The sequence below is a fragment of the Amphiprion ocellaris genome, chromosome 22 (genome assembly GCF_022539595.1).
Source record: "Amphiprion ocellaris isolate individual 3 ecotype Okinawa chromosome 22, ASM2253959v1, whole genome shotgun sequence".
Classification (NCBI taxonomy): Eukaryota; Metazoa; Chordata; class Actinopteri; family Pomacentridae; genus Amphiprion; species Amphiprion ocellaris.
Window position 1 is genome coordinate 10,220,788 of NC_072787.1, and position 16,645 is coordinate 10,237,432.

The window sequence follows — 16,645 nt, forward strand, 5'->3', positions numbered from 1 at the left end:
AGGCCACGATGGATGTGGAGAGCATCCGTCTTGTGGAGCGCTCATGGGGAGAAACAAAATGTGGACGTTGTCCCTCAGTTTCTTTTTGGCACAGAGCTTCAGTACATCAGTTCAGGCCACCGCAGATCCAGCTAAAAGGAATATTTCTCCGATAATTCACCCTGATGCTTTTTTTTCCTTATGAAAAACATGAGATCTAAGGCCGGAAGGCAGCGAAGTGTTTGTTTTTAATTGCTAATGTGTGCACTAGCTTGCACATAGAGGCTTTTTTAAAGCTTTTTTTTGCAGCATGAGTTAATTTACACTGTGTGTTTTCTAAAAATAGCTTCCCTCCTCTACGCAAATTGTAGAGTCCTGACCTGTGTGGTGAACCAATGCACCGATTTTACTGCATCACTTCGGTGCCATTTTGTCCTCATCTTAATTTCTGACATCTTCGGACCTATTATAATTTTGATTAAATGAATCCAGCCTCAGTGCCTCACTTTGTCATAAATTACTGCAATGCCTCGCTCAGTCTGCTAAGGCTATAAAACAAGCTTTTAACAAGGAAACTTTATTTTCCCAACTGCAATGCCTGTGAGGTTTTGGACCTTGTTATTTTCTCATTTTCACAATTTTAGCAAGCAGGATTTAAAATGACACGTGATATTAAATATATTCCAGATGACAAAAGGACAGAGGATAGATTCAGCCAAATACATTTCTGCAGCATTAGATTTGAGACAATGGTGTGATTGTAAGCGTAATAAATCATTTTTGTTTTTTGCTGTGTGCTCTTAAAAGCACACAGTTAGCGGAGCGGTGTCTTCTTTGTTTGTTTAGTGGGAAAACTGGTCTTTTTAATTGACTTTTGGACTTATGTGGGGGAGGTATGAATTTTTTTTTGACAACAAGCGTGATATTTCCACCTACTCTTGGTGTGCACACTGGAAAATGCTTCTGTATACTTTGCCAAAAGAACAATACAACACCTTTAAAGGTAATTTGGGGTTTTGTGGGCGAAGAAGGCTGGGGAGGTAATGGGAGTCGGGTTGGGCTTTGGCTGTGGGGGAGGTTAACAACCATCCGGGGAAGGAATATCACGTCCCGGCACAGCACAGGCGGCCTGTAATTAGGTCTAGCCAGTCATTAGCTGTGCAGCTAAAAGACTGACCAAGCTGACAGTATCGCTTAAAGAATTATAATAACACGGCGCTCAGCCAGCTGTGTTTTTTCATCTGTCGCTCCTCTCCTCCCGCCTCCACCTCCTCATTCTCCTTACTCCTTCCCCACCCAATTTCCTTTTGTTAACCGTTGGAGAAATTAGACATGGCGGAGCTCCCTCGCAGGGTTTAATAACTTCTGTGATGAAAGACAGGAAGAAAGATAAACTTCAGTAGTGGTGGTTGGAGGGAGGGAGGGAAAGAGAAGAGAAATGTTAGAGACAACAGTGACATTCTTCTTTCATGTCTTCATGGCTGTTGGGACGCCTGCCTCTGGTTTCAGGACGCACATTTTATTTTAAACACTGAGCCTATAGAAAGCCAGTTTTCTCTTCCTGCCCCCACCTCTATGGAAATTCATATAATTGCTACTGTAAAGGCTGCAATCTCTCCTCTTGAATTGAGAAATTTCTGGAGCAAACTATAGACCTAAAGCAGAGTGGTTTGAGAAATGGTGTCCTGCTCAGGGTTGACTTTTTAATGTCACACTAAAGCCAAAACTGCGGTTATAACATCTGAATTGGCACCATTTGATTCTTGTATTTTTGGAACAACCTGCGATAAATAGAATTTACAACCTTTTCCTCCCGACTGAGGGGCTACTGAAAGTGTTTCAGGGCTTTAACGAATGGCACGTAGTGTGGTGAAGGGTTAATATCAGCCCAGGACTCATACAGTGTATCGAAAGTCTCCGTGTTAAAGAGCTACAGTGCTCATGCTCATTAAGGAGCGGTGTTTCCCCTGCTATTGAATAGTCAGGGTGGGAACCGGCAGCTGCTGCCCACCTCTATGAATTCAATATGAATTGGTTTTAGTGCAAAGTTTTAGTGTCACACAGTGGAATGGATGTTTGTCTACTCAGAGAGAAATATTTCCAGATTAAACACTGTTAGGTAAGTCGCTGTAATGTACAGCAGAGCTCTGTGCCACAGCGTCCATTCACATTACTATCGTATTAAAGGAAATCCTGCTTCTTTTTTTCTCTAAGCGATATTCAAACATTTGGCCCTGCCTGTAGGTCAAGAAGAAGGTGAAAGTGGTTCTTAAAGGTTCCCACCAGACATGTTGTAAGATACACGGGTCACTCCGGAATTGGAGGACATCTTATATCCCACCCATCAAATTTCAAATAATTTATACTAAAATATGCAGTTGTTGTGTACATTTACTTTTCCTGAGACCAAATCTAAAAAAAAAAAAAAAAAAAAGAAAAAAAAAAACAGGAGAAAAGAACGTTTGATAATATTTTTAAAAATATAAAATAAGTCTGGAGTTTCCCCTAAAATTTTCTCTTGTCCCACCCCCCAGATGACCAAATTGAATCTCAAATAAAACAGTTTCACTGAATTTTAAACCTCCTTTTTTTGGTATTATTTTTTTCATTGATGTCATTTGGTAATTCTGGGAACATTATTTTAATCAACATAATATTTGAAATAATTATTATGCATGGATTTTGTGTCCCACAACAACCCTGTTAGCATAACCTTTTTAGCTGTTAGAAGAAGAAGGAAACAATGAATCACATGAAACTCTGGAATTAACATCATCAAACAATTTTCCTAAAGAATGGGTTGAGCAAAGGTAGGCATATTATCTGGATAAGACAATTTAAAAAAAAACCTTTTTTCTTTACTGTTTTCCATCAGTAAGTTTGTCCTCTTGGTCATCAGTAACAGCTAGCCAATGATAGCCAATCAATCGTTTGATAGTTTGTTACCTATTATTGATGAATATGTAGCAGAAAACTGTAAAAGAGAAGGTTTCTTTTTCAAAAGTTTTGAAGCCCAAATGTCCTCCAATTCTGGAATGATCCGCATACAGATATCCTGATTTGAAAAATAAATGGTGTCTGGTGTGCTGTTTCTATGAGAAAAATACCCTTCCTCTCTCACTGAAAAATATATATGAATATACAAATAATTTTAATTGTAAAAGTTATACCACTGAATACAAAGATGTTTCCTCCATCACTGGAAGACCACTCAAATTCCCACATCACTTGTTTTTTGGCCCAGGATTGGCTTCCAAACTGGTCTTAATGCCCTAAGTCCTGCTCTCAGGACCTTAAATTCAAATTTTAGTTGAGCATAGAGGAACTTTCCACTTTCAGGAAAAGAATTTGAAAACCGTCTTTTAGTGTCCAATTCTGAGCATACATCATTCTGTATCAAGGAGGAGAGAAGCAACAATGACCAAATGCCAGTTTTGAGTAGAGGAGGACTTCAAGTTGCAACTGTAGTAAAGGAATTTTGGAAAGGATGCTCATTGACTTTGATCCAGAGATTGATATTTTACTGTTCTGCTCTGCCATGCTAGCTATTTCATCTGTTTCCAGTTTCTATGCTAAGCTAAGCTAACCAACTGCTAGTGGCTTCATATTTTGCATACAGACGCAGAACAGAAATCCATCAGAATTATGGTATTTAAATGTTTTGTGCCATTCCACTATAACTGGAATACTCACAATAGTAATCACAAAGACTTTAAATTTTGATAATTATAATATTGATGGCAAATTTGTACTGGTAAGGTCACTTTTCACGTTCTTTCCTTCTCTGTAGGGGAAAAGGAAAAAGAACTGAATGGAAGCCTCATGGGAGCGGTAGCTGTGTGGCATTAAATTTTTACAGGCAGGAAGGGGAGATGTGGTTTATGGGCACCACAAATCTGGACCTTTACACTCAATGAAAGCCCACAGTAAATATCAGCTTTATTCCTCTTAAAGAGCCCCACAGACTGTAAATGTTGATGGCTTTGAAGGCCAAGAGGTGCAGGGAAAATGAGTTGTGTGTGGATGTGTGAGAAAGAGAGGGAAAAAAAGAGAGTGCTGCTAAATACTTTACCGTGTGCTGTACAGAATACTGCAGAGCAAGATAGCTTTTAATGTGTGTTGGCGTATTTTTTTTAATGAAGAATTGAAGAATTATAGGAATAAACTAGACCTCAGTATGTTTTCTAAATGTCTTAAACTCCTCCTGCGCTACACAAATCCATTTAGTGTACATTGAAAAGGGGACTGGAATTTAATTTTCTGATGATTTAATGAAGCTTTAAACTGGATATGTGACTGTATAGGATGTTTATCCAATTAATTAATGCCATATTTCATTATTTTAGCAAACAAGCTCAAGCTTGTTCAGGGCACAGTTACACAGCCAGACAGTCACAAATCTGTGTGCCACATATGATTAGAGAGCGGAGAATGGAATAAAAGGAGATTATTAAACTTTGTCACGCTGCCTGTAGCCACAGACACCTTATGATTGATTGTATTAATGGCTACTGGTGTTGAAGTCGGACTAGTGCGCAGCAGCTCTGCAGCTTCATTCAGCCTCCACTCTGGGCTGTGATTTGACCCGAAGCTGAATGTCACGCATCATAAACCAGACCGGGATGAGGGAGTAGGGGGTCTGCATGAGAGTGTGTGTATAACATGGCTGTGTGTACTTAGCAATAGTGTATCTTCAAGCTTTTGGAAGCATTACATGCAGTGTGCTATTTAAGGAAACTTACTGCTGGCACACAGTTATTAAAACCCCAATGGTTCATATTCCAAAATGCACTCATAAATCTCTATACATTAACTCTGTGAAAGCTCTGCCATATAATACTGAACTTTTGTAGTACTGTACAGTAATGTGTCATGTGCTCTCTCTGTAAACATAACCTCAAGTTCGTATCAGGTCAGCCAAGTTTCTTAGCCAATCAGCTTTGCTCTTTCAATGGCACTTTTCCTCTGTCCTTGCATGTTTCCTGTGTATAAACACTGTACACACTATAACTGTTCCTCACAATGCTAAAAAAAAAAAAACAAGGACCGCTAAATCAAGGGGATTTTTTAAAATATAATAATTATAGGAAAAATCAGTAGTGGCATCCAGCAGTTGGTCCAGGACCAGCCTGTATCCTCATTTGTGAAGGTCTCTATACAGTAAATCTGTTAAATCCAAGTCTGCTGGAAGGTCAGTCAGTGCACAGGGAGGCAGGACGAATACGTGTGACTCTACATTCATATGTGATGTCCACACACACACACACAGACACACATGGAGCCAAACATGCTTGCCTGAATGCTCAGAGTGCACTTGCATCCATTAAAACACACACACACACGTAAGTGCACACTATTGACTGTGAAGACACACACATGTAAACTCTGTATTTCCACATTAGCAGACACCCAGTGAACTGCCCTTCCTATTGGAGAGGAAGGAACCCTAAACTGGGGAAACACCTGACTGTATCCGACGGTTCCACATGACCCTGTTGCCTCATTGCGCCACTGACCGTCGTGACCGATCTCACCTTTGGTTTCATTTCCTTTACACAATTAACCCATCTAATCAAATGACATACTCAAGTTCTGCTGCACTTAAAAAAAACAAACAAGACAAGACAAAAGCTGTTTTCTAAACAACAACAGCAAGACGTGATTTAAATCACACTTGATTTTAATCTGACTTGTTTGTCACAGCAGTCTAAATGAATGATGTGTAACACAATAATTGCATTTCTTTAGTTTTTATTTATTAACCTTCTAAACCCCATACTCCGTGGTGTTATCTTTTAAATATTGCAGTCATTTATCAGAGCCACAAACTATAAAAACAGAAAAGATCATCAAATTTACAACTGATAGATGGTCCTTAAACTACTCATAAACAACATATAGTTTATAAAATTAAACAATTCTAAGCGTGTAATTGCGATATGTCATCACAATCAATTAATTCTGCGTGCCTCATCTAAAAAATCTGTCAAAATTAAAACATTTGTTCTAACCAGATTCTGTAAAGACAAAAGCGTCTGGGCTCCTCAGTGTAACCGTGAAGCCATTAGTGACTCAGAGAGTTTTCGTCTGAACTGCAGGCTGTGTAGAGCAGATAGATTTAACCCTTAGATGCATAAGTGACTAAACCCTACACCTTTCGATAAATGGGTCAAAAATGACCCATATAAGATTTAATGTGTTTTTATGCCATTTTTGTCATTTTGGTTAAGAATAATCATTTGTATTATTGTTTGTATTATATTTTTGTCCACACAAGAATGATTTCATGTTTTGAAATATGTTAATTTTTCACCTAATAGCACATTTTGAACATTTTGATAATTGAAAAAGAAAAATATTACACAGAACAGCAATAGAAGAATGTCAATGTCCATTTTTTGACATTTTTACACTGTTTTCCTCCAGCTGTTGTTTCTCTCTGTCCCTCCAAGTTTGTGCACTGTGAGAATATGGAAATAAATTAAAAAAAAAACTGCATCAGCTCTTGTATGATATTGTATGATATCAGTGACAAAGAGCTTGGTGTAGTAATACAAGCATTACAATTTCTTTAAAAGTATAAAAGTTAACTTAAAAATTTTAATGGAATGATATCAAAAACATGTTTTTGAGGAACAGCTGGAAAATTAAATGGTAAAAACTTGGATAAAACTATGGCCACTTGGAAACTGTTATACATGTTGATTCCAATTTTCAATTTTACTAAAACAAACAGTAAAATTTGCCACTGTTGTGCTGTTTCCATAGCAATGCAAGGCTTTACATTGTAGTGAATAATGAGCCCACACTGAGTATAAATTTGACCGGAACAAAAACACCTCAAAACTGCTTGGGGTTCAGAAGCTTTAATATTATATTTATTATTAATATCTTAAATGGACCCTGCATTTGTAGATTTCATAGATAAAGAAATTGACCTGTATTTTGAATGTAATACTTCTGAAACATCGGCTAGTATAAGGTGGGAGGCATTTAAGGCCTTCATTAGGGGTCAGATCATTTGTTTCATTAGTTCAAAACAAAGAGAGCACAACTTGAAATGAGGATGCTAGAAGGAAAAATTAAAAAACTTGAAACTGATCTCTGTCAAAATAAATCTAGCCCACCAGATAAGCTTACAGAACTTTTAGCCCTCAGATCCCAGTATAATGAATTATCAGCTAACAAAGCAGCTGCCAACCTATTGAAACTTAAACAAACATACTATGAACAAGGGAAAAATCTGGGAAAATATTAGCATGGGGCATTAAGCAACAACAGACAGATAGGTCAATCAATTATATAGAAGCTCCAAATGGAAAAACTGTGGTCTCTAAACCTTTTAATATCTCTAGAAGTTGCCCGCAAGGATGCCCTTTATCCCCATTACTGTTTATTCTTGCAATAGAACCACTTGCCATAGCAATTAGGACGCGAACAGATATTTATGGAATTTTGGAGGGTCAGGTGGAACATAAGATAGCACTTTTTGCCGACGATGTAATTCTGCTCCTAAAAAAATTGAATAGTTCCATTCCAGAACTTATAGATCTTATTGAAAACCTTTGGAAAAATATCTGGATACAAAATTAATTATTCAAAATCCTCTATAATACTACTTAATGAATCAGATAGGATAAATGGCAATGTTCATGTCTCTTCTTTTAACTCTACAGATAATCTTACAAACTTGGGTATAAAAATTTTCCCTGAATTAAACAAAATTTCTCAAATAAACTATGACTCACTGCAGGAAACTATTGCCTCGTCTCTAGAACGCTGGACATCATTACCAATATCAATGACTGGCAGGATAAGTATCCTTAAAATGAACATTCTTCCTAAATTCCTTTATCTATTCCAAAATACCCCCCTAGCCCCTCCCTCCTCCTTGTTTACTAGAACTAGAAAATTGTTTACCAACTTTATTTGGCAAAATAAACGTCCAAGATTACGTTTATCTTTAATATATCTACCATATGATCGAGGAGGCCTTCGGTGCCCAAATATCCAGTGGTACTACTGGGCAGCTCAACTGTGGTCCATTATCTTTTACTTTTCTTCTGAAAACACCCCTGTCTGGATAGACTTGGAATCCTGCTCGGTGAAGCCTAGCTTACCACTCCACTTGTTTTTGTATTCAGCGGATCGTAAAAGTCTTAGGAAAAGTACAGATAGCCCTATTGTATTAAATATGATTGACATTTGGTTTGATACTTGTAAACATTTGAACATTAATCCATCTTGGTCACGTTTTAGTCCTATTTGGGGTAATGCTAACTTCAAACCAGGGAGTAGTGACCCAGTATTTCGAACATGGGCTGAAAAAGGATTAAGGAAAGTGCAAGACATGTACAGAAAAGATGACGTATTTATGTCCTTTTCAGAAATATCAACCAAATATAACATCCCAAAAACACATTTCTTTAAATACCTTCAAATCAGGAATTTTATATCATCATCTCAAAACTATTCATTGGACATACCTATTACTTCCTCATTAGAAACAGCAATTATAGGTCATTGTTATGATAGAGGCTTAATTTCATCCCTGTATGATTTGCTCATATCCAGGTCTGATGAATCTTCAAAATATAAGTTGAGACTGTGGATGGAAGATATAGGTGATGAAATATCACTACAAGACTGGAAAGGGGCATTCATGAAAGCTCAGAAACAAACAACAACAACCTGAAACTTATTCAGTATAAATGGCTGATGCGTACATACATAACCCCAGTCAAATTGCACAAGTTTAATAATAATATTCCTGATACATGTATTAAATGCAATGAAGCAAGAGGAACGATGTACCACTGCATATGGGAATGTGAGAAAGTGAAATCCTTCTGGCTAGATATTATTAATATGACTGATCAAATATTAGCTAAGAAGCTACCACTGGACCCCAAGCTTTTCCTTCTGGGTATATATCCAACTATCCCACATTTACAGAGTAAAGAATCTAGATTTGTAGATATGTGTATATTACAAGCTAAACATATCATTTCCCTTAATTGGAAAAATGTTGATGGACCAAGAATTGGAAGGTGGATTAAAGAGATGGCATCAAACGTGACAATGGAAAAGATAACATACATTATTAGATGGAAACAACATGTTTTTGATGACATCTGGAGACCTTTTATAAGTTTTTTAAGACATGATGCTAATGTTGGAAACTTGCTTCAGCAGGAGGAAGCTCTGAGGGAATAAAATGTCCAGGTGGCGTGATATAATGTCATGTGAGAAATGCCCTTGATATTCGTCAGTGTTATAACTGTTTTGAATATTTGTCTATATAATTAAAGTGTGCATATATATGTGTATCCATGTCCATGCAGTCATGCACATACTGTATACCATACCCAGGGTTTTATTGCTACCAGCATTACTTTATCTTTTATCTTTGTTTTTTTTAATTACTTAAAATTTTTTAATTGAAATTTTTTGCTTTATTTTTTATCTTACTTTTACTGTTTAAATATGTTTTTGTTGTACCTATTTGGTGAGGGGAAGAGGGGATGGGAGGGAGAAGAAGGAGGAAAAGTTTGCTTTGTTGCATGTAATAGTATCTTGCTGTTTGATTTGCTGTAACTTGCAAACAAAAAAATAATGAACATGTGTAGAAAAAAATGTTGGGTAGATTCCTTATACAAAGTGTATATTATTGTAGAACCACTGCTCATTTCTAGTCCCAGTGGTAGAAACTCGAGACCAAACTCAAGCAGTTCATGTCTTTCTTTTTGTCTCCTCATTTCTTCAACGTGAGATAAATCCAAGTGACAAATCCAACTTGTTCTCCCTCTCTCTGTCCGTGCCTCTTTTTTATTCTTGAGATGAATCCAGCTAAAACACATGGGTCTGGGCAGTGCGGTCAGCGTGTCTGTTCAAAATGAAATTTAATTTGATGATGAAATCTTAATGCAACTGGCTCTGGTGGATTTAAATTACAACTCTTCGCCTTAATGAGCAGCTAAGTGGGTTTGGCTGTTAAACAGATAAACATCAGATCATTCGTGCATGTCTGTGTGAGAGCGCCTGTGTGTGTGTGTGTGTGCGTGCGTGCGTGCGTGTGTGTGTGTCTGTGTATAAATGCCACTGTAATGAATGATAGACGTACAGATGTGAGGAACCAAAATCAATGACCCTTACATAATTGAAATGTGTTTGTGTATGTGGCTGTCTGTGTGTGTCTCACTCACACTCCAGCTGACTAAACAAGGCTGCTGTCGGTGAGCTGGTGAGGTGAGTGGCTGGGTGGTGGCTGACTGAGTGACAAATCCCTGGCTGTGGTCTGACTCACTCCTCACTGACAGACACACACACGTGCAAAGTTTCCTGGAAAAAAATAATCAGACGATGCCAGTTGCTTGCATGGATAAGTGATGCATTTCAATTTATTTTATCATAGATATTTAGCTTTGCCTTCGCGTATTTGTTTGTATGTTAATATGAGACAGCCAGTTGCATATAGTACATTGTTTCATGGTTTCACTCAAGCAGTGTCTCTTCTTGACTAAACACAGAATCAGAAAATGATTTTGGTGACAAACACACAACAAAAACATTTGATGTACAGGTTTTATATTTAACTTTGCAATGTGAGAATATGCAGACCAACAACCAGCTGCAATTTAAATCACTTGTGGGCTTAAGGGCTGTAAGTTTGCTGCTCATTTCTTAGTGTGAGTTGAAGGACAGCTGCCTCCTGGATGCAAATCTTTGAACAATACAGGATCTGTTGCCATAACTTCTCCCTCTTATTGTCTTTTTTTTGGGAGGTTAGTTATGAAAAAGTAAATGAAACAATAAAATCAATGAAGCAAGACAGAGAAAGTAAGCAAGAGTGAGCCCTTGAAACGTCAGTGGAAAGTCTGTGTCACCATCTTGGCTCGAGTGAAGTGACCAGTGCCAGCAATGACCTCTTCAACTCTGAAAACCAACTTTGTACCTGAGACTGTCTGCAGCCGTCTGGTGCTGGGCGGCTGCAGAATGGAACAGAGATAATTAAGAACAAACTGCAGGGCAGGAGGGTCCATAAACACGGTTGTCACCGTCTCACCACTTGTACTCGCGCCAAACAATATCTGACCGCTGATGAATTCAATTAGGCACGCATTCAAATGCATTAGACAGCAGACGAATGCGAGGCTCGTACAGCGCAGTGACCGCTGTAATGAGCACTTGCGCCTGTGTTGCCCTCACATATGTCTCCACCCAGTGCATTACACGAGGCATGTTGTGTTATTCTTCTGCTCTCCGATTCAGAATGCAGTGTGTCATTTTCACAGGGTTTAATTGTGACTTTTTGCATCGTCATTGTGCCAAAGAAGGGTTTCTGCTGAGTGTGTTTTATCATCGTCATGTAGTGAGATACGTTTTGGTAATTCTGGGCAGCTGAAAGGAAGACAAAGTCCTCCTCAGTCATTAATTCACTTGCATGTTTGACCTTGAATCTATGTCAGATACAAGTCATGAGTTCAAGTAGACTATTTGTTTAAAGTCTTAAACCATGTATGGAGGAGATCCTTTACATAAACTACCATTTAAAAGTTTGGGGTCACTTAGAAATGTCCTTATTTTTTAAAGAAAATCTGTTTTTTTCAATGAAGATGACATTAAATTAATCAGAAATACAGTGTAGACGTTGTTAATGTGGTAAATGACTATTCTATCTGGAAACGGCTGATTTTTAATGGAATCTCTATATAGGGGTATAGAGGAACATTTCCAGCAACCATCACTGTTGTAATCTAATCTAATCTAATGCTACATTTTGTTGGCTAATGGTGTTGAAAAGCAAATTGATGATTAGAAAACCCTTGTGCAATTATGTTAGCACATGAATAAAAGTGTGAGTTTTCATGGAAAACATGAAATTGTGTGGGTGACCCCAAACTTTCAAACAGTAATGTATATACAGTAGATGCTATTGGATCTTGATGTGATTTCCTGATGATTTCCGTCTGTTCCAGATTACAACAGCAGCGATCAGAAGACAGCATGCAGAAGACATGAGCTGTACGTCAGCTTCCGAGAGCTGGGCTGGCAGGTATTTGTTATTTCTGTACATTTTAACACCTCTTAATACTTGGTCGGCACCAAGTGTGGTTGTATTGGTCTCTGCAGTGCGTGTTTTAATGTCAGTTTAATTCTAATATTTTTATTCTTACATCTAGATTCTGTATGTAGGATAAAATTAGAAGATAACAAGAATTTGAAGTGAAATTTAGTACACAAGCTGCATCCATAACATTGGATGTAAATCTAAGTACTTCACACAGCAAATGACAAAGATATAGAAAAAGGAAATTAATAAAAACTAGAATATGTAACTCCCCACCTAGTCAAGATACAGTTTACACACATTTCTAATTCTGCTCCAGAGGTGTAATGATTAGTTATATTAGTTATGATTAGTTATATGCTTGTTTGCTTAAAAAAAAAAAAAAAATGTTGTGTGAGGTCAGCTTTGACCTTTCACCACCAAAACTTAATCAGTTCATTGCTAAGTGAATGTTTGTGCCAATTTGAAGCTACAGTAAAATCATAATACCTTAATCCACAACTGTCACCAGTCTGGAGGCATAATAGAAATGATAAGAACAATATGAATATATGATATGAATATAATAATCATAAAAGGAATAAGAATAGGAGTGAAAGCATAGTTTTTGTCTCTTTTCTGTGCGTACATACACTACCAGTGAAAAGCCTGGACACACTTTCTCATTCAATGCTTTTTATTTATTTGTATTATTTTCTACATTGTAGATTAATACTGAAGATTAGCACTTTTTTGTTTATAACATAATTCCATATGTATTCTTTTATAGTTTTGATGTCTTCAGTATTAATCTACAATGTAGAAAATAATTCAATAAAAATCATTGAATGAGAAGGTGTGTCCAAATTTTTGACTGGTAGTGTACATGTAACAGACCCATCTATATAGGAATTAGTACTATTCACAAATATTGTGACTAAATCACCCTTACTGTTTAATAAACAGATACATTCAGCTTCAGGAGTCAATCTTTCTTTTTTTCACAAACAGGTGTATCAAGCATCCACCTCTTGTAATAAAAGTGCTTTAATAGTTTATGCCACGTCCTAATTTTCCTTTCTGGAAGGTAATTATTTAAACATAACTATCCTTAGCATGTAAAAAAGTGTTCTTAGTTGATCTACACTTACTGTGGGTTATAAAACATCACTTCTGAAGATAAATAACTGTTGGGCACTGGAAGTGAAAACCACAGAGCAGTTCAGTACATCTCTGAAAATGGACAGGTGACAAATTAAAGGAAAATCCACCATAAAGTATCTTAGTAAGGTTGAAACGGCTTCAGTGTTCCTTGGCATTGACTGTCCGAGTCTCTGGAACTCTAGTGGTTTTATGGAACATCATTCTTCCAAAAAATATTCCCTCATTTGATGTTTTGATATTGGAAGTGGGGAGCATTTTTTCAAGTCCAAAATATCCCAAAAGTGTTCAACTGGGTGTAGACCTAGTGACTGCAAAGCCTTAGCTAATGATTAACATCATGTTCATACTCATCCAACCATTCAGTCCCCTATGGACAGGGGTATAGAGAGCATCATAGGATGATACAACTTTGTATTATACCTGTAGGGATCAAGGGTTCAGTTCCTTTTATTTGTCATCGTCTGTCTATTCTCACATTATTAACACCCCCACCACTATCTATGGAGCTGGTACTACAAAGTGAGACAGGATGAGCTGAAGAGAGTGAGTTAAAAGTAGCTCAGTAGGAGTTCACTGAAGTGTGTGTGTGTTTACTAGGAGACAGAGAAAGAAATAGAAGGGCAGGGCAGAGTTACGTACATCCTTCCAAACAAGCTGTGAGCTGTTAACACAGCACTGACATCTAGAGGGAGACTGCCAGCAATCTCTCACACAGAGTGATGTTTCCATCACTTCAGGGGACGTTACATTGACTTACTTTCATGTCAGACATAAAGTCTTAACGTAAACCTCTCCTCACAGTCCCATAAACCAAGTCTGCGTGCTAAAATAGAATGATTTACATTATGTGGACTTGAATTTTGTCCCCAACAGTAAAGCAGGTTTCCACAGTGTGACTGTGTAAAATGATTTATGTCCCCACAACATGAGTAATACCAATACACACACACACACACACACACACACACACACACACACACACACACACACACACACACACACACACACACACACACACACACACACTCAGAGAGAGAAAGTGAGCTGGGCAGAAAGAGAGAGACTGGCAGCAAAGCGAGAAGAGAAAGACAGACGGTTTATTGACACAGACAGGAAGGTGCACTAGATTAAAACACAAAAACAAGTCAGAATGAGGTAAAACATGCTGAGAATTTGCCAGAGCCGAACAGTAAGACACAGAAAGGAAGGAAGGAAGAGGGAGAGGAGTATTGCTTCCCTGAGCGACTTCACAGACTGCAGTGTTTTAACAGGGATTTGTCCTCAGACAAGGTTAACCCTGATTTCACCAACGGGACTCCTGCAGAAGGACAGGAGTGTGTTGCTGTTGAGAGACTTGCACTGCAGCCAGTGACAGTTTACAGAGCTACAAATACTACCTGACATAAACTACAAAGATGAAAAATACCACAACAACTTTCCTGACCAAACAAACTCATTTGATGTGTCTCTCGAAGGACTGGATCATCGCTCCTGAAGGCTACGCGGCCAACTACTGTGACGGAGAGTGTTCCTTCCCTCTTAATGCCCACATGAATGCCACCAACCACGCCATTGTGCAGACACTGGTAAGACCATCCCACTACGGTTTACCACACTCGCTATATGTGTATTCTCGACACAATGCAGGAGAAGTCATTTTAGGCCTGTCTCCCTTCTCTGCCAGTACTTACTGATAGTGTTTGTGCAGTGGTGTAACAAGATAGAAATGTACCTGAAAATAACAGCAGCGTATGAAATGTGTTGGCCTGTGCACTTAAAAGGCCACTACTATGGCAAGATGTTGTATTGTTAATTATTTGGACTGGATATGTATTGCACATATTTGTAGTTAACTTTGTCAAAAAGAACAATTCAGACTCCTACATCGTTGTTCTTCCTACCATTTTTGTATATGGGGTTTACAGTGTGAATTGTGGATATCTGCAGGTGAAATAAGACTAGTTGTAATTCTAGTTTCAGATATCTACAGTTTAATTCTGACTTGTCATAATTCTAGTTCAAAGTATCTTTAATTCCCCTGAATTCAAGATATCTACATTGTCCTTTTTAGACGTCTTAAATTAAGTTTAAACTAGTCAGAATGACATTGGGCGTACACTACCAGTCAAAAGTTTGGACATGCCTTCTTATTCAATACTTTTTATTAATTTGCATTATTTTCTACATTGTAGATTAATACTGAAGACTAACACTTTTTTATTTACAATATAATTCCATATGTATTATTTTATAGTTTTGATGTCTTCTGTATTAATCTAGAAAATAATTAAATAAAAAGCATTGAATGAGAAAATGTGTCCAAACTTTTGACTGGTCGTGTATCTTGAACTGGAATTCTGTCAAAATATAATTACAGATATCTTGTTTTAGAGTTTTGAGTGACGTTGCAGATATCTGTCGTTACGTCAGAAGTTATAACAACAGGGTGGTTCATTTTACAGCCGTGTCAGAGCAGCCTGAGGCCAAAGTTCCAGTAAATTTCGACCACAAGTCTCTAATGAACAAAACGCCCGGTTTCTGTGTTTTCCTGCCTATTCCTGCCTATGAGGACTTTGCTGGGGAACTCTTTCTGTTTTCTTTTCTGTCTTTGCTTCTACAAACACTGTTCAAATGCTTTGCTGGGCCACTGTCCAATGGGAAGCCTCAAGTAAGCAGCGTCATGCACAGCAACCCAGACTAGTCATAATGATGTGAGATAACAGCAGCTATTCATTTACTGTACAAAAGTGAATTACAGAAATCCTGTAGCAGTCGTTTTGACTAGTCAGAATGATGTTATATATCTGGACTGACTGGTCACAGGGTGATTACGACTAGTTAAAATGCCATTAGAGTAACTTTTATTATATGAATTCTTGTAGTCACACCCAGCTTTAAATGTTCAACAGCGTGCCGTATACTCCACTGAATTTAACTGTCACAATGAGAACTGGGTCAACATGTAACTGCAGGGCTTTTTCTGTCATAGTTGACATTTCTGCTGCTTTCAGGCCTGAAATCAACATGGCCGCCTATAACCAAACACCACATGGCATTTTTAGAGATAGATTCTTCCAGATATTATATATATATATATATATATATATATAATTGAGTAAAATTGAAAATTCTTTATAAAAATATTGTAATAAACCTGTTGACATGCGATAAATCCACACTTGACTCACACACTACTTTATATTGAATAACTAAGAAAGCCATGGAGTCTTGCCAGTTTTTCTTCAGGAGGAAATGACATCATGTGGAGCAGGTCATGTGATCTGGAATTAACGCACTTCTTTAAGAGGTGTTTTTGTAATGGGTAACTTAGTTGAAAGTGATTTCTTGGACACAGATACAATTCGTTATTATCCATATAAAATTTGATATATCGCCAAAAAAGAAATATCTGTCATGATTATCTCAACTTCACAAAAAGAACACAATCAAAAC

General features: G+C 37.6%; 1 protein-coding gene across 1 annotated transcript in view; it reads left to right on the forward strand.

The window, feature by feature from the left end:
• bmp6 (bone morphogenetic protein 6) overlaps positions 1 to 16,645 on the forward strand; it is a 59,947-nt gene that overhangs the window by 40,911 nt on the left and 2,391 nt on the right. The window contains exons 5-6 of the mRNA XM_023299867.3: positions 11,958 to 12,034; positions 14,668 to 14,778. Of these exons, the coding sequence (XP_023155635.1) occupies positions 11,958 to 12,034; positions 14,668 to 14,778 (188 nt within the window). The remainder of the gene's footprint in view (positions 1 to 11,957; positions 12,035 to 14,667; positions 14,779 to 16,645) is intronic.